Genomic DNA, 22,892 nt, shown 5'->3' with positions numbered 1-22,892 from the left:
ATGGGAAGATGCCAGAAGCTTGCCCCATCTCTGACAGATCCAATGCCAGCTGGGTCCAAGACGGACTCACTGCTGGCCAAGATCAAGCCCAGCAGAGACAGTGGTAGAGCCCCTGGGATAATAGATTAGGAAGGGGTAGAGGGGGGAAACTGCACCACTTCAGCCACAGACAGGGGTGAGAACATGAGAGAAACAGCCCCACAGACACCAAGGTCAGTGGAGCGACAGGAGGTGCTCCTGACACCGGAGCAGATATTCCCCTGCAGCCCCTGGTGCAGCCCATGGTGAGGCAGCTGTGCCCCTGCAGCCCCTGGGGATCCATGGGGGAACAGAGATCCCCCTGCAGCCTGTGGAGGACCCACCCAGAGCACATGGATGCCACATGGAGGCTGTGACCCAGAACAGGTCCCGTGGGGACCCATGCTGGAGCTGTCTGTTCTCAAAGGACTGTACCCAGTGTAAGGGATCTGTGCTGGAGCAGGTCATGAAGAACTGCAGCCTATGGAAAGGACTCACAGTGGAGAAGTTCCTGAGAACTGCCTCCCAAGGGAGGGACCCATGCCAGAGAAGGGAAAGAATGTGAGGAGTCCTTTCCCTGAGGAAAAAGGAGCAGCAGAGACAACATGGGAGAAACTGACCACAGCCCCCATTCCTTGTCCCTCTGTGCCGCTGGGGGAACGAGGCAGAGCAGATTGGGAAAAAATTTAAGCCCAGAAAGACAGGAGGGGTGCAGGGGAAGGTGTTTTAGGACTTAGGTTTTATTTCTCATTACCCAACTCTGATCTGAGCAGACTTCAAAGGAAAATGATAAAACTGCACTCTAATCTCCCAAAGATTTACACCATAATGCTGACAAGGTTGAAAAGTTCTCAAAATGCAATACTGTCATGTGACAGCAAGGCTAAAAGGAAGGAAAACATGGGAGACAGAATTAAGACAGATGTAGTAAATCCTAAGGTGAAAGGCTTTGAGAAAGCTGTTTGTATTTGAAAATTTCAGAATAAGGTAATTTCTAAAAATATTTAAATAAAATCATTTATGCAAACACATTAACACAGGAAAAGCCAAAACCAAAACACAAACATTCAGTATGAAGATATTTTTTTTTACAATAAAAATTCTTCTAGGAAGTATATTAAATATGACAAGAAAGGAAAAAATAGCATCTCACAATGTATATTCAAGGGCATCACATTTTAGAACAATGTCTTAGCCATTTATAAATGACTCATGAAGAAATTAAATATGCTATTCCATAAGAGAATAATCTAATTTACAGTTTAGATGTAAGGCTTTACCATAACATCTCATATCCTTCATCTGGATCTTTGCTTACCCAAGCTGAGTGAGCTGTACTTGCTCTTACCAGAGTAACAGAGCATGGTGGTCCTCAAACACACAGGCAGTGTTCAGGTTTACTTTTTAAGCTTCAACATAAAAAGTATTACTATAAAATATTTTATTTTTTTTGTCACAATAAAAGCAAATGAAAAGCTAGAAGAAACAGATAAGCTGTATTTGCTGGTCTAAGACTGAGGGAATGGATTAACCTACACCTTGCCAAAAAAGAAAAAAGGTATCTAGCTGCTAGTTATGCCATTGTATTATTAGCCATTGTGCAGAACTGGGACACCACAACTCCAAATCAGAGTCTAGAAAAACAGTGCATCCTTTAAAGAAATGACATAATTTCTCTGAGAAAAAGGCTGGGGGGAAAATCATGAGAACTGCCCATCTCCATAGCTATCATATGCGTAAGAACTGTTCTCCTTACAGAGCTCCAGTTTATTCAAAATACTGGATATAATAGTGACAACAGCAATATCCCTTAGTCTCCTTATGCATCAAGTGCAAATCAGAGAAAAGCCCTGCCCCAAAACACTCGTTTTCAACCACAAAACAATGCCAGAAAACTCTTATTTGTAACACATTTACCTGGTGTTGCAGTTAACATATTTATTCTGCAGACAACAGTCACAAGTACTTACTAAAAATACAGATATGTTTCCTAAAAGTAAAGTGAGGCTTCAAGATGACAAAGCTTTTGTAACAGTGCAGGGTGCAAATTCTCAGTACGAAGACATTCAGAAGATTTGCTGCTCAAAGAGGATCTTTTCAAACCCAGGTGGAGGTGTATGATAAAATTCACTGAACTGACAATCCAGAATGGCACTGTCATCAACTGCAGAAGAGAACCAAAAGGAAGGAATTAAAGAAGGAACCCTTACAATTTGATCCTCTTTTATACCATCTTAATAGGCTGCAGACTGTGCTCAAACCACAAAGAATTTCTTCAATACATCCATTACATATACACAATTAGAAGAAATCTCTTCAAGGAATTTGGTAAGGCCTTATGCCAGGTGAGGAAACCATCTCTCTTTCTGCTGTTTACTCAGTAAAGGTTCCTTGGTGAAGTCAATGAGAATGTCTGATTTCACTGGGAGTGTTAGCAGAGCTTCAGGCTATTGATTCCAAATTTTCTACTCAATTTCTCCAGAAATTTACAGATTAAGGATGCTACCAGATAAACCTTACAGGGATGTCACCTCTTCATGTGCATATTTTTCTGTTCCTAATTCTGCTGGAGTTTCAGCTGTCTACAGTGGATTTTTGAAAGTTTGCAAGGTTTCACACGTGTGCAGCGGTTGATATCAAACCATCAGTTTTAGCATATAATCCAAAGAGAACTTCTTTGACTGCTTCTTGAAGTTGGAAGTTAATGTGGTGTTTTTACAGAACTTCTCCCAGTTTTTGACCCCCTGCATAATCTACCCACCTGCAACTGTACTTTCAGTGTAGAATATAAAAAAGAAACTGCTGAGTATTTTCAGAGCAACGCCTCTGTATACTTCACTACCAAACTGAAACGCCCACCTAGTCAGAAAAGTAAGGTCTCTTTCAAAGACAGCTTCTGAGATGAACCTGGCAGACTATCAACATTAGTTCAAACAAGAAAAACTTCATCTCCATGTTTTGGAATTTAGCTATCTCAGAGACAAGGTCGGAATTTTTCCCTCCTAGGCTTTGTGAAAACTCCTATCAGTGTGTTTGTACAGCTCTCTCGTACTTACACAGTGTATATGTCTTGCTCCCATTGAAATGCCTGAGGTACCACTGCTGTAGGGAATAACCTTTAAGTCCATTTTTTTGTTTTATCTTCTCAAGCTTGACACTGTGTTTGCCTGATCTATCACATTCCTTTTAGAAAAATATCTCTAGTTCTAGTCTGAATAGGGTAAATGTTTGAGAAACTTTCTTCTGTATGGCCAAATCCTTCCACAGGACTAGAAGTTCACATTAAATTAAGGACACTTGTAGTTGCAGTTTATACCAAGTAAGTAGTGTACAAAAACAACCTGCAGGCTTCAAGTTATAGCTATATGTAGGAGACATGACAATTATGATGAAATTATGCCCACTTGTGGAGGAAGACAAGAAGAGCCCAGCAATAAAAGGTCACTGCACTCCCCAGGCATGGAACTTTTTTAGTCAGAGAGGAAAAGATTAACAGTAGGCTAACATGCCACCAAGTATTTTGTGAAAGCAACCTTCATTCTTCATGCTGTGTAAGACCCCTTCCAAAACCGAGGGAAGATGCAGCCACACAGTAACTCTGCTGCTGCTCATGAGGAGATCCCGCGGAGCTGCCACCGCATTTCAGCACCGCCATCACGTGGCTGAAGGACGCATCGCAGCTCGACCGTGTAAAACGATTCCACCCTTAGGGCTTGGAAGCACCAAGTAACTCACCAGCTACATTTATAGACTCCAAAGACTCTACAACACATCTGGGGGATTTTCTTCCTGCTCATAAAGTTCTGTATCAATCAAAATGTATCAAGATATAAATGGAAACATGCCAATAGTTCATTAGGAACCCACCATGAAATTAAAAATCATCTCCATCATGTAGCTAAGGGTTATCCTTAAGACCAAAATGATTTTACCAATTTTTACTAATCATTTTATTAATCATCTAAGCTACTACTTAGATGAGGCTCAGATAAACTGAAGATGGAGCTCCTGGAGCAGGTCCAGAGGATGGTGACAAAGATGATGAGGGGACTGGAGCATCTCTCCTGTAAGAAAAGGCTGAGGGAGCTGGGCCTGGTCAGTCTTGAGATGACTGAGAGGGGATCTCATCACTACCTATGAGTATCTGAAGAGGGTGGATCCAGGCACTGCTTGGTGGTGCTGAGCAATAGGACAAGTGGCAATGGGCAGAAACTGCGCAGGAAGTTCAAGGAAATACAAACAGTTCTATTGCTATACGCTGAAGGCATTCATGAAGTATATGAAATTAAAAGGCATAAATACCAAGTTTCATAGATAAATCAGATTAACCCACAAGTCTGCCATTTGCTTCATATTTTTTTTACCTCACAACTTTTAGACTGAGTGCAGCATCTCCCCAGCTTGCTGGATGTGGACACTAAGCAGTCAGTAAGCAGTGCTTTTTTTCCTATTAAGCAGCATTAAAAATGAGGCAAAAATATTATTTTGTAATTCGCTAGGTTTGCATTTTCATGTAATTAATTGTTGTAGTTGCCAGGAATAGATGATTGATGTGTGTTCCATTCACGTGAGAAGAATACACAGCTCACAAAACAGAACTGGAATGAAAATTTTTTCCATAATGTGAAACAGTTTGAAAATCTCTGACTTACCATAGACCACTGGATAGACAGTCCCCCTGATTCCTGAAGCTGGACAATGCATGTTCTTGCCATTTAAATATACATTTAATTCTACATGGTCATATGTAATGCCCTACAAAGAACAGAAAATTAACAAAAAAAAGCATCAACAGTTTTATACCCATAAGACTGCTGCTTAACTTAGCTTTCTTAGCCACGGGCAGATTTTAACACCATTATGCAAACCACAGCATGTTAGAAAATCTCACGTGACATATTCCTGCCGAGGACCAGAAGTTAATAAATGACCAGTACCATCTGTATTTTCAAATACTCAGGATTCCTTAATCTGTTCAACTGGGATGCAGCACAGTACTGCACAATACAATTTGCACCTTACTGAGTTTACACAACAAATTTCTAAACTTCACCACGTTAAAGAAACACAAGATGTTCAATGATTTTGAGTATGAGGCGGTTTGCAATCTTGTTTGTATCATCTGATGGAAACAACTTTAATAAATAATGATGCTATGAACCAAATTCATCCTTCCATACATCCATATGGAAACCCCTCTCAGTTCCATTTACTCTGCGGGCAGCAACAGACCGTGGTTTCACACACAATGCTATAAACATGCTGACCACAGAGCAGAAAGCAAACACTAACAAGATAGTAGCTTACTTATATGTTAGCTAAAGGACTTTTCTCACTGCTTGGGTATGTCTGAGCCTGACAATATGTGTGCTCATGCAGGACTTCAAAAATTTGTTTCCATGACAGAACAAAATAACTGGATATTTATGGAAATGGGGGAGTTAGCAGTAACACATCAGTTACTTTTTTGTGATTAGTTGAAGCTGTTCAGACCACACTAGTTCACCAAACCCTGAAACAGTCAGCAACCCTTCAAAAAACAGTTTCAGAAGGGGATTAAAAGAACAGTACTGTATTTGAGGGTAAAGCCCCTTAGCTGTTTGGGGCTTCTAAAGATGGCATTTCTAACCATGGCTATAGAGAGGCAAGTTACCAGCATGAAAAAGTAGGAGTGATAAATGATCTCAATTTCACTGCATTGCTCTCATGTACTTTTGAAAATACCTAAGAAGACAAGGAGAAAATGACAGTACTAAATCCACAACACTTTCTTCTGAACAAAGCCACTTAAGGATGTTTTGAGAAACCTGAGATAGTAAGGTACAAAAAACCGAAATTTTCTCTCAACCATTTTCCAGTGAACATTACCCACCTCCCCTCTTAATAGCCTCACAAACTACAAGTTTGGCTAAAAATACAATTATGTTTATCACCCAGGACCCATCTCTGCTCCCCTCTGTCCTTCTAATCATTAACCAGTTGGCTGAGGGATTTTGAGTTCAGCTGGGCATGGTGCACAGCCATGTAAAGCATTCCAGCACATTGTTTGTTCAGGCAGCTCCCATGTCAGACAATGTAAGATCCTTGTGATGGGAGTTATCAGTCAGGCAGATACTGCAATAGAGCATCAGAAACTATGTCTCAAACTCTGGTCAAGTCCGTCCCTCATTAGGAATCCATCTATACCAAGAATGAAGTCCACCCATATCCAAGCTGTTGATCCATTCAAAGACAACAGGAATTTATATCCCAGCACTTTCCAAACTGGGAGATGCAAACTGAACAATCTGATTTAAAACAGTCCGTTTGACCACAGAGCTGCAAATCAAAGCCATCTGGGAAGAGGTGAGGAAGTAAGAAAGCCTTAAGAAACTCACCACCACATCGCCCTCCTGAGGAAGGTTGTTTGCTGGTAGCCTGCTTTTCTCCTCATTGTTATAATAGAGAGCTCCATCATTTCTCATCACCAGGCTGTGGACATCTCGACCAAGCGGAATTTGATTCAAGTTTGCTTTCTGGGTTGCAACTCCAATACCCCAAATCCCTAAAATGTGACATTAACACAGTAAGGAAAAAACCATGTTATTTTGAAGACTGACTAAAACAGGACAGCATAAAGGATTTGTTTTTAAACTAATGCCATGACAGTACTACCAGTAAATATCTCCTGGAAATACCAGAACTATTGTAGGTTAGCTCTGGTAGCTCTGGCAGCTGAGCACCATCCAGCCAGTCATTCTCTTCCTCACTCCAGGCCCCCATGGAATAGAGGAAGAGGAAAGGAACAGTAAAACCAAGAAAACTTGCAGCTAAAAATTAATTGTTTAGTAAGTAAAGCAGAAGTGAAAGAGACAACAGGACAAAGTGATGCAATGGTAATCACTCACCATCTCCCACGGGCAGACTGATGCCCAGGCAATTCTCAAGCAAAAGATGATCTCCCTAAATCCTCTCCTCTCCCACTTATTCCTGAACAAGACAGGTGGTACGTGCTATGGAATATCTCTTTGGCTAGTTTGGGTCATCCACCTGGTTATGTCCCCTCACAAGCTCTTATGCAACCTTAACTGTATTCACTGGAGGGGCAGAGTGAGAAACAGAGGAGGTTTTGATGCTGTGCAGGCCCTGCTCAGCAACAGCTAAAATATTGGTGTGTCATCAGTACTCTTTTGTTATCAGTATTGCATTGGTCACAAATCTAAAACCCAGAACCACAGCAGCTGCCATGAAGAGAATTAACTTCATCCTGACCAGACCTAGCACAAGGAGCCACAGGAGACTGAAGACAAACAGCATCTATCTTGGAAAATAAGGATCTCTGAAAAAGAGAATTGTAACCACTCAGCTCAACTTTTATTCCCAGAAAAATATTGAAAATAAACTCTGAGACTGTAGGAGGATACAAAAAATAAATCCAACTAGCATCTGTAAACAACAAATTTTCCCTTTTCAGCTAATTAGACTAGTCTTATGGAAAAAAAGAAAGTGTTAATATTATAGACCTTGATTTGGTAATATTTTTGAAATTCATACAACACTGAAATAGTCAAATGATGAAAACATAGTCTAGACAGTTACAGCAATACGAAGGCACGAGTGTTTAGAAAACTGTTCCAGAATTACTCATCAATAGCACCCTGTCAAATCAACAAAGATGACTCAAGTGGGGTTTGAGGTTTTGCATTGAATGCACAAGGTCAGATCCTGTTCTGCATTCCCACCAATTACCTGAATAACATGACAATATGTTGATTAGATGTTCTGACAATCCCAACCTGACAGGACTGCAAGCTCTTGAGAGGCCCCTCAAGTTTAAAGTGATCCTGACTAACTGGTTAGAAATAAAGAAAGTGCATCTCTTTTTACTAAATTGTGAATAAGAGCAGGTAAGTAGGAACAGTAAGTGACACAAATAGAGTAGTGGCTTGGTAACCAGTTCACAGACCACTTGCTGAGTGTGAGTGTGCCCTGCTGCTGTGGAAAACTTCTGGATGTGTGTATAAAACAGATGAGGTCATCTACTGTTGCTGCACGTGACGCAGAGCATCCACGTTAATCACTGTACCTCAACAGAGATTAGGCTGACTAGAGATCTTGTAGAAGCAACAACAAAACCAATCAGAAGTGTAAAAACTTCATCTATAAGGAGACAATGAAAAAACCCCAATAAACTGGGATGTTTAGTCTAGAAAAGACTAAAGTGGCAAAGAGGCAAAAATGTCATTATTTTCAAAAGATGAAACTGTAGAATAATTTTTTCTAATGCCAAGAATGAAAACAACAAGAGTGTGATTTGACTTCAGAAAACTTTACAATAGTCAGGAGGACCCCATAGATAATATCTAACTGACCGTGCAGGGATACTTCTGGAAATCAAAGATTTACTTTAAGTCTTCTACAGTTCTCCTGCCTTGGGGCACAGGAAGAGAGGAAAAAAGGCTCACAGGGACCAGCAGAGTTTACTTCCCATATTTCTCAAGTGTAAGAACATGGATACACTATCTGTGTGAATAATGACCATGTATGAACAACACCTGCAATGGATTCTTCCCAACACACAGGACAATAAAATTGCCAAGTTAAGATGGATGTGGGCTTACATGTAGCTGAAAACTAACCAACAAGCTGGATTGCAAGGTGTTCTGGGCAGATCTGTGTCCATGTTGCCTGCACTCCAACCCACCTGAAGGCAAACAACTCTTACCCAAAACGTTTCAGCACCAAGCTCCAGCTGGTACATAAGGCCTGTCTCTGGACTAACACTTCCCTTCCTCTTCCCTCCCCACACACACTTAGGGAAAGCACAGCTTCATTTTCAGAGCATCTGCTAGCAGCTTTTAAAAATACAGGCTGATTTTTCATGCTAGAATACAGGCAAGCCTGGAGTGCTCTCTGTAGTAGTGAAGCTGAGGAAATAAAGGAACAAGGCATTGAAAGGCTCCCCTGGATAAGGCAGTGTCAAAATAAGTGCTACACACTTGATCTGAAGAGCAAAGGGTAGCATAAGGTAGCACAAACAATGTCTGCTAAGAGCAAATGAGGGTAGATAAATAGATACAAATATCACTGGATAAACTGCACTCCTTAAAAATACTTCATAGCTACAGTGTTTTATGTGGTCATAAGCATTTATTGAGCAAAAATAATTTCTAAATTATGTCACCTGAAAAACATGCCTATAACAGCATACAAAACAATGTGAGGGCTTAATATTTGCACTCCTCTAGTAATACACTTACTATTACTTTTAATATTTTTGGAGTCAAAATTTAAAAAAAGAAAAAAAAGAAATTTCTTTTCACACAGGAACTCACAAATCTTTCCAACGTTCCCAAGTTCAAGGATGCAATTAGAAAGATGCATGTGCTGAGCATTTGAGATACTGCCACCAGCACGCAATGTAACATACCTCCCAAGTTTAAAGTTGTATATTTTTTGCTGACTAACCTGTGGACTGGATTTTAAACTCGAAATAGCTCTTGTTCTGATGCAAAGGTGCATTGGCTAAGCAGCCTCCCGTACCACATATTCTTCTGCCATTTTTAACAATGACGACATCTGTCCCTGCAAGAAGAAAAAAAAAAACCCACAGAACTTCAAAACATTTTTAGAAATCTGAAAGCAGCCCTCAAAAAGCCCTAAAGATTAAGACCAGTTTTTGTTACTTTTGCCCCAAGTAAAAGCTTCATTAGTCTGTGAGAAATATGATGATGCACCGTGCACTGAAGCAAGAGAAGGAAGGTTGTCTACAAGCTAGCTCATCTTTCCACTAGGTTTTATTTATTTAAAAACTATAAGCTGATCTAATTTTCACCTCTCAGGCTTTATGGCACCATGCTGATTAGAACTTTTTCTTAGCCACATCAGAAGCATAACTTACAATTTAGTCAGAAAGGGTTCATTGTGAGACCAAAGCCCTGTACTCTGTTCTCTAACATCGGAGAAAAAGCATTCTGCAACAAGAAGGAAAAGCATATCGGGTAGAAATGATCGATGGAATGGCAAGGTGTTTAGTTAGTCTCAGAAATAGTCCTTCTACTAGAAATGTGCCTGCCAATACAGAGAGAAAAAAAATCCTCTGCTAAGTTTTCCTTCTCCATTGGACGACTTCACCTTTAGGCACTGTTGCCATGGCCAAGCACACGGGAGGCTGTGGCTAACAATTGTGCTCGAGCGCTGGACCGTACCTATTCCTCCCCAGCTCTCCCCCGGCTCTGCTGCTGCTGGCCCAGATCCCTTCTCTCCTCAGCGCAGCCCGGCCAGGCTCTGCGGACAGCTCATGCTGAGGGTATCCTCAAAGGAGCAGCACGGACTAGACCCAGGCACGCAGGCACGGCCTGCCGCCTTCCTCGTCTCCACTGCCGGGACTGGGGTGGAGTCTCCGTCCCTGGAGATGTTTTAAGGAAAAGCTGGACGTGGCATTAAGTGCCCTGGTGTGGCTGGCGTATGGAGTTGGGTCACAGGCTGGACTGGATGACCTCAGAAGTCTTTTCCAGCCTCGCAGATCCTGCGGTTCTGCGAACTCAGGCCCTCGGCTCTGAGCCACCCGTGCCCACCTGACCACGACAGCCCCGCCGGGCAGCCTGCCCCCCTGGGGCACCTCACACACTCGCTGTGCCGATCAGCTTCAGTTAAACCCAAACTGCTTTAAACCACTTTTTAAACCAAGCTTCCTTATTTTTTCCCCCTGAAAACCGCCAATTCCTGCTAAAGAAGTAGCCCCAAAGCTACTTTCCCAGCGGTTACCCCGTGCCGCGCCCCGGGGCTGCGGCCCTGGCCGCGGGGAGCCGCCCGGCGGCGGCAGCGGCCCTGCCGCGCTCACCCATGCGCTGCGTGTCCAGGTGCACGGCGGGCATCTCCTTGAGCGGGATGTGCCCGGCGCCGCCATCCCGGCACCACGAGAAGCAGCAGAACACGGAGGCGGCCATGGCGGCCGCACCCCCCGCACCGCGCAGGCGCAACGGCCGCCGCCGCACGGCCCCGCCCCGCCGCGACATGGCGGGCGGGGAGCCCCGCCCTGAGCGCGGGCTGCAGCGAAATAAAATTACTTCTTTTAAAAAATCAACACTAACGCCCCTTCTTGCCTCTAGAAATTAAAATCTAGTGGACAACTAGTGCAGCCTCTGTTGCTCTTATTTCGCAGTTGTTGCCGTGGCGTGAGGCGACCGGCGCAGCCTCCTAAAGGATGTATTGTACGTATGTACGTGCATATAAACGATAATTCATGTATATATGCGTACATACATATATAAAAAAAAGAGGACACTGATTATGCTGGGCAGGTGGTAGGTATGGCATCAAGGAGCCTCACACGTGAGAAGGGACTCCATGGAAATTTACTGCTCAGCTGTTCAGCCAAGTATCAAGAACGCTGTTTATTTTCCTTTTCCTTCCCTCCCCCCTACCTTACTCTTTTTTAATTCTTGGAAAACTCAGACGTGGCTCACTGGAATGAAAGGTTCACACAGCCAGGCCTGCCAAGTGCACCTGTGAGTTGCTCTGTCTCCTTCTTTTCCAGACCTGTCCGTCTCCGAGTCTTAACCCTGAGGGTTTCAAGAAGTGCTCTTTGCTTCTAGAGTACTCCTTGTGCTCGAAGCCTCTCCTAATTTACTCAGTTAAGTTCAACTGCAAAGTCGGCTCCAGTGTGCTATCATTGCACTTATAATTTTGTTTTGCAAAACACAATTTGGGGCCAGCTTTGTGTCCCTTTCACAGAGGCAGAATACCACATAATTAAAAAAACTGTAACATGACTTGTGGTCTTTGGGTTACACAAGCATTTCTATGTCTATTTCTGCATTCCTACAGCACACACAGCACCCAGAGCAGGACCCACAAACTGGCTTCAGCAAACACAGTAAATACTGATAACATGGACTATAGAAGCCTACCTGTGCCTACTTTACATTTTCATTTATCTGCAGGAAAATATCAAATAAATGTGCCATGAGCTGCTGACGTAGAATGTTTTGCAGACAGCAGGTGATTTAATTACTTGCATCTGAAGGCTTATTAATCTCCAAACCAGTTTGGGATGAAATTGTTGTTTCTCATTATTTCAGTCAGTGTATTATTTTGTGGCATTTCACCTAGAAGGCTCCCTTTACATTTTACTACAGTATGAAGTATGATGTAAGTAATATAACCCATGTGGTACTACGTTATCTCTCTTGTGGGGGCCAGGGGGTTAATACAGATATTCAGAAACACTTGTTAAAAGAAACTTTCATAGCCACAAATATCTTACTGATCTGGATGGGCTGTATCAGTCACACTTACCCCCTTTTACTTGAAACATGAGGTGAAGTGCTGTCTTTCTCAAAATTGTGCCTAAAACCAATCTGATTTTAAGAGCAGCTTTAAAATGTGCTTTTTTTTTTTTTTTTTTTTTTTTTTTTTTCCATTGGACTTACTGTTACAGCCCATAAACATTTGGGGTCAAGAGCTCAGTTCCTTAAAATATGCTAAATGGGATTAGTCTTGAACTTCCAAGAAGTAAATATTAGGTGGAAACTGATATTTATTTATTTCATATGAAGGGCATTGGGATTCTTATTGGTAGCTTGTTGTTCACAAATTTAGTCTCGTTGAAGTCACTGTAGAATTTTTATTGCCTGTGGGTTTGTTACAGTAAATGTAAAGATAGATAAATGTTAATATAGTTTAAAAAAAAACCACACAAAAACCAAACCAAAACAAAAAACCCCACAACAACAACAACAACTTAGATAGAGACTTGAGCTCTTAATGAGTCCCTGTCCCATGTTTTTCTTTGCCCCATTTCTTCTCCAAATGAGCACTGGCAACCCATCTCACCACATGAAGTCAACATTGATCCAAATCTGTTGGACCCAAGGGGATGAAGCTTTGGGGAGCAGTGTGTGCCTGTGCCTCGCTGCCAGTTTCCTGCTCCACTCCTCTCTCCACTGGAGAGGCTGGTTTTACAGGGCGGCAGCTGCAGCCCTCGTGCGGCACAGCCCACGCCGCCGCTTGGAAAAGCTGCTGCTGATGCTTTGGAGCGCGTTGGTTGCAGCGCCTGTGTGCTAGGCAGGCAGGAAGCCCCGCGGACCAGCCCATCCTTGCGCCCATCCTGTCTCCCTGCAGATGCAGAGCGCAGCTCCTGAGCTCCCTGGCAGCGGCTGGTGGCAGACTGGTGTCACGATGAGCAGGAACGGCGGCAGAGGTGTTTGTGTGCCCTGAGTGAAGGCTCTGGTGCCGGACACAGTCAAGCAGAATATACACTGGTGTGGTGGAAGAAAGGCAAAAGTCAGCTGGTAAGAAATGTGGCTTACTCATATGCCTTTCTTGAAGGATGAGGTGAACAAATTGCAGCAGGATAGCACTGCATTTGTAAATGTGCTTGTTAGCCTGTTTATAGTGTGTGTGACCACCAGAAGCTTTATAGTGCAAAAGAACTGCCCCAAAGAAATTAAGACCTTGCCTTCAATATTTAGAAGTATAATAGTGCTTGGTAATTAAGGGTTAATTCAGCTTCTGCCTTACTTGAATGTTCATTTCTTTCACTGGGGAGGCCAAGTATTTTGGACCCTCCCACACTAGATGCAAAATTATGCTCAGCATGCCTAGACATGTTTGCTGGTTGCAGTGTTTTAACTTTATTTCCTTGAACAGTAGCAGCAGAGACATTTTGTCTGGGAACCATGCTAGCAGAACACAACCCCTCCCATCCATTTCCCAAATGCAGACTTATTTGGAGGACCTGCTGAAGGGAAATGATGGTCATTGACTTGTTTCATTTTCTGGCTTAGAGCTTCATTCACAAAATACAACTGTCTCTCATTAGCCCTGCAAAGTACATCTACTGGCTTCAGACAAGTACGTTTCAGAGAGCTTCCCTGATATGCCGAATTTGCAGTTCAGGGCAGCTCTCTCCCATTGTGGCAGCACACATTACAACAATGTTATACATGACTAATCCCTTCTCAGAAAAATAATTCCTCTTTGTCTTGCAAATAAAAACCAATCAGACTTGCTTCTCTGTTGCCATATGCTTTGTGGAGGCATTTACACCTGTGAAAACCAATGAACAAAAATAGTTATTATGTATATTGGAATGGATTTAGTAATGTCTCCATGCAACTTGCACAGAAGTAAATGATGGTGCAGGACTGGAAAATCAAGGTTTGTTTATTGAAAGCACTCATTCCACTCCCAGGGTCAGGCCTGTGGTTTGGAAGATGATACAGACAAGGTCTCAGATGAAAAACAGGTTGTGCTTGTACTTTTGAAATCTTCACCATAATGTAGTTCTTGTGAGGATTAACATTCTGTACGAAGTCCTCTGTTTTACACAGTTTAATCTGACGCTTGCCAAATCATAGAAGAAATTACAGATGGAAATTAATTGTGTTCATTGTTTTCTCTTTGCTTTGGAGGTCACTTCTCCTTTCCTCTTTATGCAATACAAGCAAAACCCATTGGAGCAGAGCTTTGATCTATAGGCAATCCCAAACCTCATTAAAACTGACAGGCACACTGGCCACGCTTTGTTCAGGAAGGAGCAATTAAGTTCTTTTATGGCATAAGATAGCTAAGAAAGAGAAACCGCTGCCCATGGCACAGGGGTGCATGGCCAAGTGCTAAGACGAGCTAACTTGTATGAGCAAGCGCTACTTTGGGGAAAGTCAAGGGAGACTTTTCTAGGGACTGCTTGTGAACGCAGCAGCAAGAGCACAGATTGGTTGCAGCTGTGTTTGCCTGTGTGCACGTCTGGGACCGGAAACACCACGCAAGAGCCAGCAGACAGTGGGAGAAGCAGTGGTGTATGGCCCTGAGAAAAAGCCAAGGGACAGCTTCTTCTGGGCAAGCATCCTGGCTGGAGCAGCAAACTTGGACTGCTGCACAGTTCTCCCTCCCATTTGCTTCCTCTGCGTGCAAGGAAATGGGACGTGGCTGTACATTCTTTGTAAATAAATAGGATTTCGCTAAGGAGCTGACTGAATTCATCATCGATTCCCCCCCACGTCCCTCCACAGAAAAATCTGGCAAAGTGCTGAATATTAGTTAACTCTGTGGGTCAAAGTTCTGTACGCAAAACTACAGAGCTTCTCAGTACTGCTAAAATAGTCACCAGAGACCCTACAGATATCAAGGCTGTCTCTGAAATTCAGACCTCAAAACAGCACTTCATCATTTGAATCGCTGATGATCCTTCATGGATTTTTAATGCCTGGTATTTCTACAGTCCATATTAAAAGTAGCTTTTATGGAGCAATGACAAGAAACTGCTTTCTCTGATCCCTTGTTTGGAATGTTTAATACAGTCCAGATGTATCTGTTGAAAAAGAAATATAGCCGATACAATATAGTTGTGAAACATTTATACATCAGTTAGGTGTTTGATACGCAGAGCTGTTTTGAGTAATTTATTTAATTGTGTTATCTTACGGTATCTTCTTATCAAACTGCTCTAAGCTCTTGCAGATTTATGTCCATATATGGGTCCCCACAGTGACTACATTATCCACCTCAGATTGAGAGTATGCTCACCCCAGCACAGCTGAATAAAGCAGAGTCCTTCAAGAAGTCTCTGTCCCGAAGCCGGAGTGTACTCTGTGTGTGCTCTGACACCTCTGTAATGGGACGTGAAGCCTTAGCCTTAGTGGGAAGGCAGATTTGCAGCCAAGGATAAGACTGTAAAATGCCCTCAACTGACCTCTTTTCCCCGGAGCTTCACCCCAGGAAACAATTACAGTCCAACAGGTCTTTGGTTCAGAGGTGCTTCACTGATGTGAAATACAAATTTGGGAGGAAAAAAATGCTGCTTTTAACTTCAGCTATATTTATCAATCAGTTCTTCTCCAGAAAAGCACAGCGGGTGCCTGGAGCCTGGAATGAGCAGCTGGTGTGGCCGAGGGCAAGGCTGTGTTACTTTTGGCAGCAGTGCTGGCAATAGCTGGCTGGAAGCATTTGTGAAATTATGGCCTGTGGGGGCACTTCTGGTTTATGCTGACGTGTGTGCAGGCTGCCACCGAAACAGGCCCTTCTCACTGGCTCATCCTGGCACTGGTGTTTGTTTGGCTGCAGGATCAGCTGGCTGCCAAAATCGATCCTGCTGGAAACTTTTTTTTCTTTTTTTCTTTTTTTTTTGAAACTGGATTAGCTTTCAGCTCTGTTGGCAAGCCCATCTGGCTTAACGTGTGGCTGCATGAGTGTTAGAGCCAGCAGAGAGGAGGCATCAGGAAAGCATGACTAAGGAAAGGGGAAAGGATGGAATGATGACTTTTGCCAGTAGCACAGTCTCATCTTGGCTTAACCCCCCAAGAATCTGCCTGTCAGGGTAGAGTTACCTGTTACAGCTTGAGTCACGTTAATGGCTTGCTTCCACTGAATGAGAAAAATCTTGTTCCTCTTTTCCTTGCTCTTCTGATGTTAGACCTGGTTATTGTCTAATCTTGCACTGGACTGATTTAACTTGTTGCATCAACACAAAACTCACCTCCACAAAGAAAAGGGAATAGCGTTCTGCTGGTTGAGTGGGTGGAATCAGCTCGGTAAAGCATCTGCAGAGCCTGGCAGAGCTGGGGCGGGCAAGGGGAGTAGCAGCTGTCAGCTCTGAGGTTGCTGACTGAGCCACAACATAGAGCTTCAGTGTCAGAAATCTCCTGGCATAGTGCTTATCAGAAGGGCCATGATCTGGGTTCTCTGTAGTTTAAAAATGACAACAGATGATTGCCCTTTGTCTTACAATAAATATGGTGCTTATCTTGAAAATCAGGAAATTGCCACTATTGTATAATTTCTTCAAAATTTCTGCCCCTGTATTTTCAACTCTCCCATAACTAAGAGGCTTTTATCTTAACACCTCCTTTCAAGCTGGGCCTCTCCTTTGAGCCTACGTTTCCCTTGGCTTTGTTTATCTTTTACTCCACTGATCTACAAATGTTCTTTTAAATCAGCCGGAGCTTTTCTCTGAAGCTTCCACAACCGGCCTTTGATGCTGCCTTGGGAAGACACTGTGCTCTTGGATGCAGGATTGCAAGCTCATAAACAAACAGCTATTCAAAGTGCTGCTATTGAAGCAGAGTTTAACAGTATAGAAAGATGGACTTGTATGTGTGCAAAACGGTTGTGTGTGACTCCATCAGTCAGATAAGAAGTAGAAGAGTGCCCGGATTCTATTTGATCATGCTCAGGACAGCCATGGGACACTTAAGTAGGGTGCTGGCTAGGCAGTGTTTCTCTGCACCAAGCACAGAAATCCTACTGTGTGCTTCCCCAGAAGTTTAAGCTTTCCTCTTTAACAGAAGAAATCAAAGGCAAGGAGGGACAAGAACATTTTCAGATGGACCTAATGAAGAGGCATTATCCCAGGTGGGCAGGCAGCCACTCTTCCACCCATTCAGCTCCTTCTTCATTTATAAGGAGACACAGTCAGACCAGCCCAAAGAATTAATAGAGAGTAAAATGTACTCTAAAAAATATATCAGCGAAAATGTTATATGAGAAATATATGGAAATTACGAGTGAGAAATCTAAAATGCCATGTTGTTAATCTTTAACCATAAAATTACAGAGAAGATTACTAGGGCCCAGAAATTCTTTATATAAAAGTGGCTGTTGGGAAAGTGTAGACAAGGAGTACTCAGCAAATGTAAATGTATAACATTGGGATACCACTTAAAAGCAGTTTAGGTGGCTGACGGAAACTACCTGGAATGACTTGTTTTTAATAAACATGAAACAAGGTGCTGGACAATTTAGAAGAAACAAGCAGGATGTTGAAATACATCTGAAGGTCTCAGTTGCTTTTGTGCAGCAACTCTACCTCCTGGGGCTATTCTCCACTGGATAGTGGAAGAAATGCCTCAGTGTGTAGCCACTCTGAAAGGGATTTTCAAAAATGGTTGTCCTTGGTCAAACTGTTCCCTTGAGTTCAGCTGAGCAAGGAGGCCAGCTTGGGTGGGGCAGCAAGGAGAGAAGATGAGAAGTAACTGACTGCAGTAAATTAGGGAAGCATAACCTTGGCATGTTATTGAATGATTTTTAAGATCCAGATTCCTAAATAATCATAAGAAATATGTCAGATGCACGAGGGAGCTTCATTTGGTAGAAGTACGGTCTGATTTGTGATGTTCCTTGTGTGGATAGTCCTGGACATGAAGAGTCTCCCCTGTGCTGATAAGTGATGTGGGTGCAGAGTAGGGGAGGCAGAGTATGTACATTTGTGAACAGCTTTTGATGTAGTATTTCTTGAAAATAACTTGAAAATAAGTTCAGTGTGACTTTGATGTGAGATCTGTTCGGTTGACTGAGAACTAACAGAACTGCGAAAGATACCCAGCACAAAGGTCCTCTGATATCTCAGCACTTCCAGACTCAGTTTCATAATTCTGTAACTGGAATGTTCTTTCAAGTGGCCGTGGGATCTCTTCTGGTTTATCTCTCTGGGACTAGTCAGTGTTATTGTGGAAGACCTGCACAGGTTTTACAGGCCATATTAACTCTCCCAAGAGTGAATACCAGCTGGAAACGGTATAATCAGTGTGTTCAAGCAAATATGAATGAGTCGCTATCCTTTTATGAAGCACATAAGGCTGTCTGTCTCAAATTATGTTATTTTTTTAATAAGCGCTTTCGGAAGGTAGCAGATGCCCATCAGGATTGTCACCCAGCAGCGCCCCTCCTTAGGCTGTGCAACGTGCGCCTGTGAGCTGCGGGCTCAAGTGTAATTCAGCAGAGTTAACAAGCAACAGAAACCCGTATATAGCTCGGCGGAGGCACAGGCTGCAGCCTCGGCCGCCGCCTTAGGCAAGCAGCATCCACCGCCGGCCCTCTCTCCCGGCAGCTCCGGAGGCTTTCCTGGCCGCTCACAGGCAAGCGGAGGAAGGCAAGAGCTCCTGCCCTGGGGCTGGATCGGCGGACGCGGGCCAAGGTGGGTGGGACGGCGGGGCAGCAGCTCCCGGCCGATGGCTCCGGCGGGCCGGGGCCGGGCGGCGGGGCGGGAACGGCGGACCCGGAAGGCGGGCGGCGGCCAGGGGCGGGAGCGGCGGCGAGCGGTGCGAGTGACCCAGGGGGCCGGTGCCCCGCCTGCCCCGGGCTCCCCGCGGCCCCGGCCTGCCATGGTGAGTAGCGGGGGCCGGGGGCGGCAGGACGGGCGGGCGCGGCAGGGCCAGCGCAGGCCGCGGCTTTGTGAGAGGCGGCGGCAGCGCCCGGCCCGGGGGACGCCGCGGCCGGAGCCGCCGGTTCCGCTGGCAGCCGCCATCCCCGTGAGCCCCGCTGTGCTCGGCGGGGCGCGGGCGGACCAGCAGGGCCTCCCTGCCCCGGGTGCGGTGCCCGGCGGAGCGCTGTGACCCCTGCGGACGCCAGGGCCGGCGGCTGGCTGCAGTGCCATCGTTTAGGGGCGATTCCCCGCTGGAACTGGAGAGGGGCTTTGTAACCAGGAGTAGCAAGGGAACCTCTGCCAGGTCAAGGGACAGTAGGTGAGCGCCGGGAACAGCGCTGGGGCAGCTCCTGCGCTCGACAGACCGTCCAGCCCTGGGATGAAACGGTGTTCATGGGGCTGTGAGTGCACTGAGCACGGATTGCTTATTTCTCCAGGCCTCCCTGCCTTTCTCGAGTCTGAACGGGTTGGATCTGCCTGGTGCTCCTGGAAAAGCTTCTGGCCATGAAATGCCAGGTTTAAAGGAAGGGCAATTTACCCAGGTCTTTTGGGCTGTCTGGACAGCGACCCTTTAGTAGCTGAAACAGGCCTGCAGGGAAGCCAGAGAGAGACTCTTCATCAGGAACTATAGTGACAGGTTAAGGAGTAATGGGTACAAACTGGAAGAGGGGAAATTTTCTTTAGATTTGGGGAAGAAATTCTTTACTGTGAGGGTGGTGACACTGGAACAGGTTGCCCAGGGAGATTGTGGATGCCCCAATCCTGCCAGTCTTCAGGGCCAGGTTAGGTAAGGCTTGGGCAACCTGGTCTAGTGGTTGGTGTCCCTGCCCATGGTAGGAGGACTTTGGACTAGATAATCTTCAAAGTCCTTTTCAGCCCCTTAACATTCTATAATCCCGTGTTACCTACTGCTCATGGAAGTTAGTTTTTCCACATTAAAATGTATACAATGAGCCTCCATTAGATTGCCTTTTCTCTCAGTGGAGTGAACAGGGTTAAGATCATTGCTGCTTGGAAGGAGGATCTTCCATCTCCCTTCCTCTCTGTACGGGACTCTTATTAGGGCTGGTTCAACACACCAGTCTGACAGAAGGCTGGTGAAATTGCACGTAGGGGTCCTGACACAGACTAGGGTCCTTGCCAAGGAAGGGAGATGAACCTCTCCTGACTAGCTCAACTAGTAGAAATGTAGCTTGACTTGGTCAATTCTCATTTAGAACAGCTACACACCATTGCAGGGAATTTGTAATTCAGGAGTTAACTTTTTGTTTTGTTGGAAGCTTGGTGAAATTCTGGTTTTGCTTTCACCACGCGGCTGGCTGATAAACCCAACTTCTGTGCTGAGAAGTGTGCTAAATAAATTTCTCTCTGGAGTGTGGGAAAAAGCTACTGTGGTTGTTTTTGCTTTTATAGTTTGATGTTTTTTGCCATTCTTCTTTTTAATGCTAAAACTGTGCAAGTTGCTGTTTCTGATGGATGACATCTGTTGGGTTTGTACCCAGAGATGCTTTTGGTTTGTGTGCTACAAGTGGAGAATTCCAGGGCCACCCAAACCTGGGTCAGAAGTTACACAGAGAAGTTCCCCATGGAAAAATTGAAATGTCGCTGTAGTTCATCACACAAATACCAGGTTGCTAAGGGATGTTTCAATCCACAGATAATTTACTGTCTGAAATTAATATCCTAAAGAAGACGGAAGTTAATCTGTCCAACCAGTCATACAAGTTTTCAGTGTTTTTGGTTTGGCATTTCTGGTGTTGTAAGAGGTGGAGGGGGGAAGCTGGTAGACATGCCCGTTTATTTTTTAAAATCCAGTGTTTTTAATGATGTTGTCTAAAGGTTTTGAAATTCAGTTATATTTATAAAGCATAATTATGTAGTTCAATAAGTGGGGTTGAAATGCAACAGGACAGTTTTAGTTGGATCGTGAAGCCTTTTTGTGTATGTTTTTTGTATTTTTAGGAGTGTGAAGATCTTCAGTGTTTATCCTGCAATTTTGATGGAAAGTGTTATAGTAAGCATTTTCTGCATTGGTTTGCATTTCTTGCTGTCAGGCATGCAAAGCTGCTTTTCCAGCTCCCTATCTGGGAAGTAAAATCCTCCCTGGTAAAGAAGATAGATGAGACCAAATATTTTCTGCCCTGTGCATTTCCATTTACTAAGAGTTGGAAAAGTGTCATTTTAGTTTTGTAGTTATTATCCTCTTAACACATGAGCAGAACTGATCTTTGAGCTGCAACTGTGGCTAAAAGCTATGAGTACAAGTTGAAAAGAGAGAGCTGCTCACTAAAAGGAAGACTCAAAAGTGGAGGGATGAAATTACCATCTTCCTGTCATCCCATTATTTTTAGCACTAGGAAAAAGACGGAAGAGAAACCTTGCTTTGAGAGCATGAGAGGTGCTTCGGAACTACATTCTCCTCACAGAAACTGAGGTTTCTGAATGGGATCTGTGGGCTTCTGGGAAACCCATCGGAGTTATTCGACCTTTCCTTTGGGGCTTTGTCCTCCGTTGTAGTGGTGGCTTCCTCTGCCTCCTGACTTTAGTTCTGAGTAAAAAAGCTGGCTATTTTTCCAAAGTCTCTTTTTTTTCCAGCGAGCACAGAGAATATGTGGAGGCGCGTAAGCACATAAGTATGGCTGTCGTGCTGTGAGAGGAAAGTTTGGACTGGGAGGGAGGGTCCGGCCGAGGCAGGGCAGCGCTGTTGTGAGCCAGCTTCCCTTTCATTGCTGGGCTTGTAAGCCAGCCTGGAGGCTCACGTTTCGTGTCCCCTCGCCGAAGGGCTCCCGGCCCCCCGGCCCCGCTCATTCCCTGAGGGGCTCCAGGGCTCACTGCGCGTGCGCCAGCGGCAGCGAGTGGCGGGAAAGTGAGGGGGGCGCACTGCGGAATGTGAGAGGGAGGGGGCGGTCCCGGGCTTTCGGTGATCCCAGGTCCGGACCGTACGCTGCGGCAGGACCGATGAGGGATCTGAGGACTGGTGGTCTTTTCCCGTCACTTTCTCTGTTTTCCGTCTTCACTCTCCCCTGTCTTGTTGTAGCCCAGCAAGAGTGGCATTCAGATTTTACCCCTTGCTCTGTGCCGAAGTTTGCTGGCAGAATTGGGAGCTCGGTCAACTTCATTGTAAAAGTTAAGAGCTTGTTAGCCAAGACTTTTACGACTAAATAGTGTGATAGCTGTTGGAGTTAAGGTGGCTATATAATAAAGGTTAAGAGTTCCCTGGCACTGGACTACAGTCTTTGTTCAGCCCACCGAGAATTTCTACTGAATTTCCGGGTTGTGACAACCCCTCCTCCTCTCTTGAAAACCACGGCAGGTTTGCTTACACTTCCCAAGAATGGCTTTTACTGTGAAGTCTTACTGGGATTATTGGTCCTTTTGTGAAGGAAAGTCAGGACTGACCTCACCTTTCTTCCTGATAGTGAATTTTGCTTTCCTTGAATCAGTGGTATTGATTTTATTGTTCTTCTTGTCCTGTGCAGCATGGATTTTCCCTTGCAGCTCTCTTCTTGGCTCCCACATTTTCCACTTCATATTTCTTTGAGGGGACAGAAACCTTAGAAATTACATCAAAACTAATTAAGGCCTCCTTCACATGCCTTGATGTCACAGCAGTGCTTTGATGCACTTTTCTGTGATGTCTTTCAATTTATAAAAGAAATTTTATTACATATGTATGAATATATGTTGCATAATATGGAAGGAATTTATGCAAGGGAAGCAACTTTCTAATTATAGCTCATAACTAAGTGTT

General features: G+C 44.3%; 2 protein-coding genes across 6 annotated transcripts in view; one reads left to right on the top strand and one right to left on the bottom strand.

The window, feature by feature from the left end:
• Positions 1–739: 739 nt before the first annotated feature.
• SPRYD7 (SPRY domain containing 7) lies at positions 740–10,998 on the bottom strand. 2 transcript variants are annotated; one of them, XM_063392057.1, is made up of 5 exons: positions 10,841–10,998; positions 9,466–9,582; positions 6,396–6,562; positions 4,671–4,773; positions 740–2,182 (listed from the first exon to the last, which is right to left on the bottom strand). In XM_063392057.1, the coding sequence occupies exons 1-5, from the start codon at positions 10,944–10,946 to the stop codon at positions 2,085–2,087; spliced, it is 591 nt and encodes a 196-aa protein (XP_063248127.1). In that variant the 5' UTR covers positions 10,947–10,998; the 3' UTR covers positions 740–2,084. The 2 variants fall into 2 exon arrangements, with proteins under 2 accessions (XP_063248127.1, XP_063248128.1); XM_063392058.1 differs by lacking the exon at positions 9,466–9,582 and having other exon boundaries at positions 10,841–10,990.
• A 1,440-nt stretch (positions 10,999–12,438) lies between these two features.
• The window catches only part of TRIM13 (tripartite motif containing 13), a 14,065-nt gene continuing 3,611 nt past the window's right edge, over positions 12,439–22,892 (top strand). Inside the window, exon 1 of one of the 4 annotated variants that reach the window (XM_063392053.1) lies at positions 12,439–13,292. Coding sequence is in view for 1 of the 4 variants with exons in the window: in XM_063392052.1 (XP_063248122.1) it covers positions 18,948–19,103 (156 nt within the window). In the remaining 3 variants the exon portion in view is untranslated. The other 3 variants (XM_063392054.1, XM_063392052.1, XM_063392055.1) reach the window with 3 other exon arrangements.

Source organism: Prinia subflava, chromosome 3, assembly GCF_021018805.1.
Source record: "Prinia subflava isolate CZ2003 ecotype Zambia chromosome 3, Cam_Psub_1.2, whole genome shotgun sequence".
Classification (NCBI taxonomy): domain Eukaryota; kingdom Metazoa; phylum Chordata; class Aves; order Passeriformes; family Cisticolidae; genus Prinia; species Prinia subflava.
This window is presented reverse-complemented; position numbering and strand designations above follow the sequence as displayed.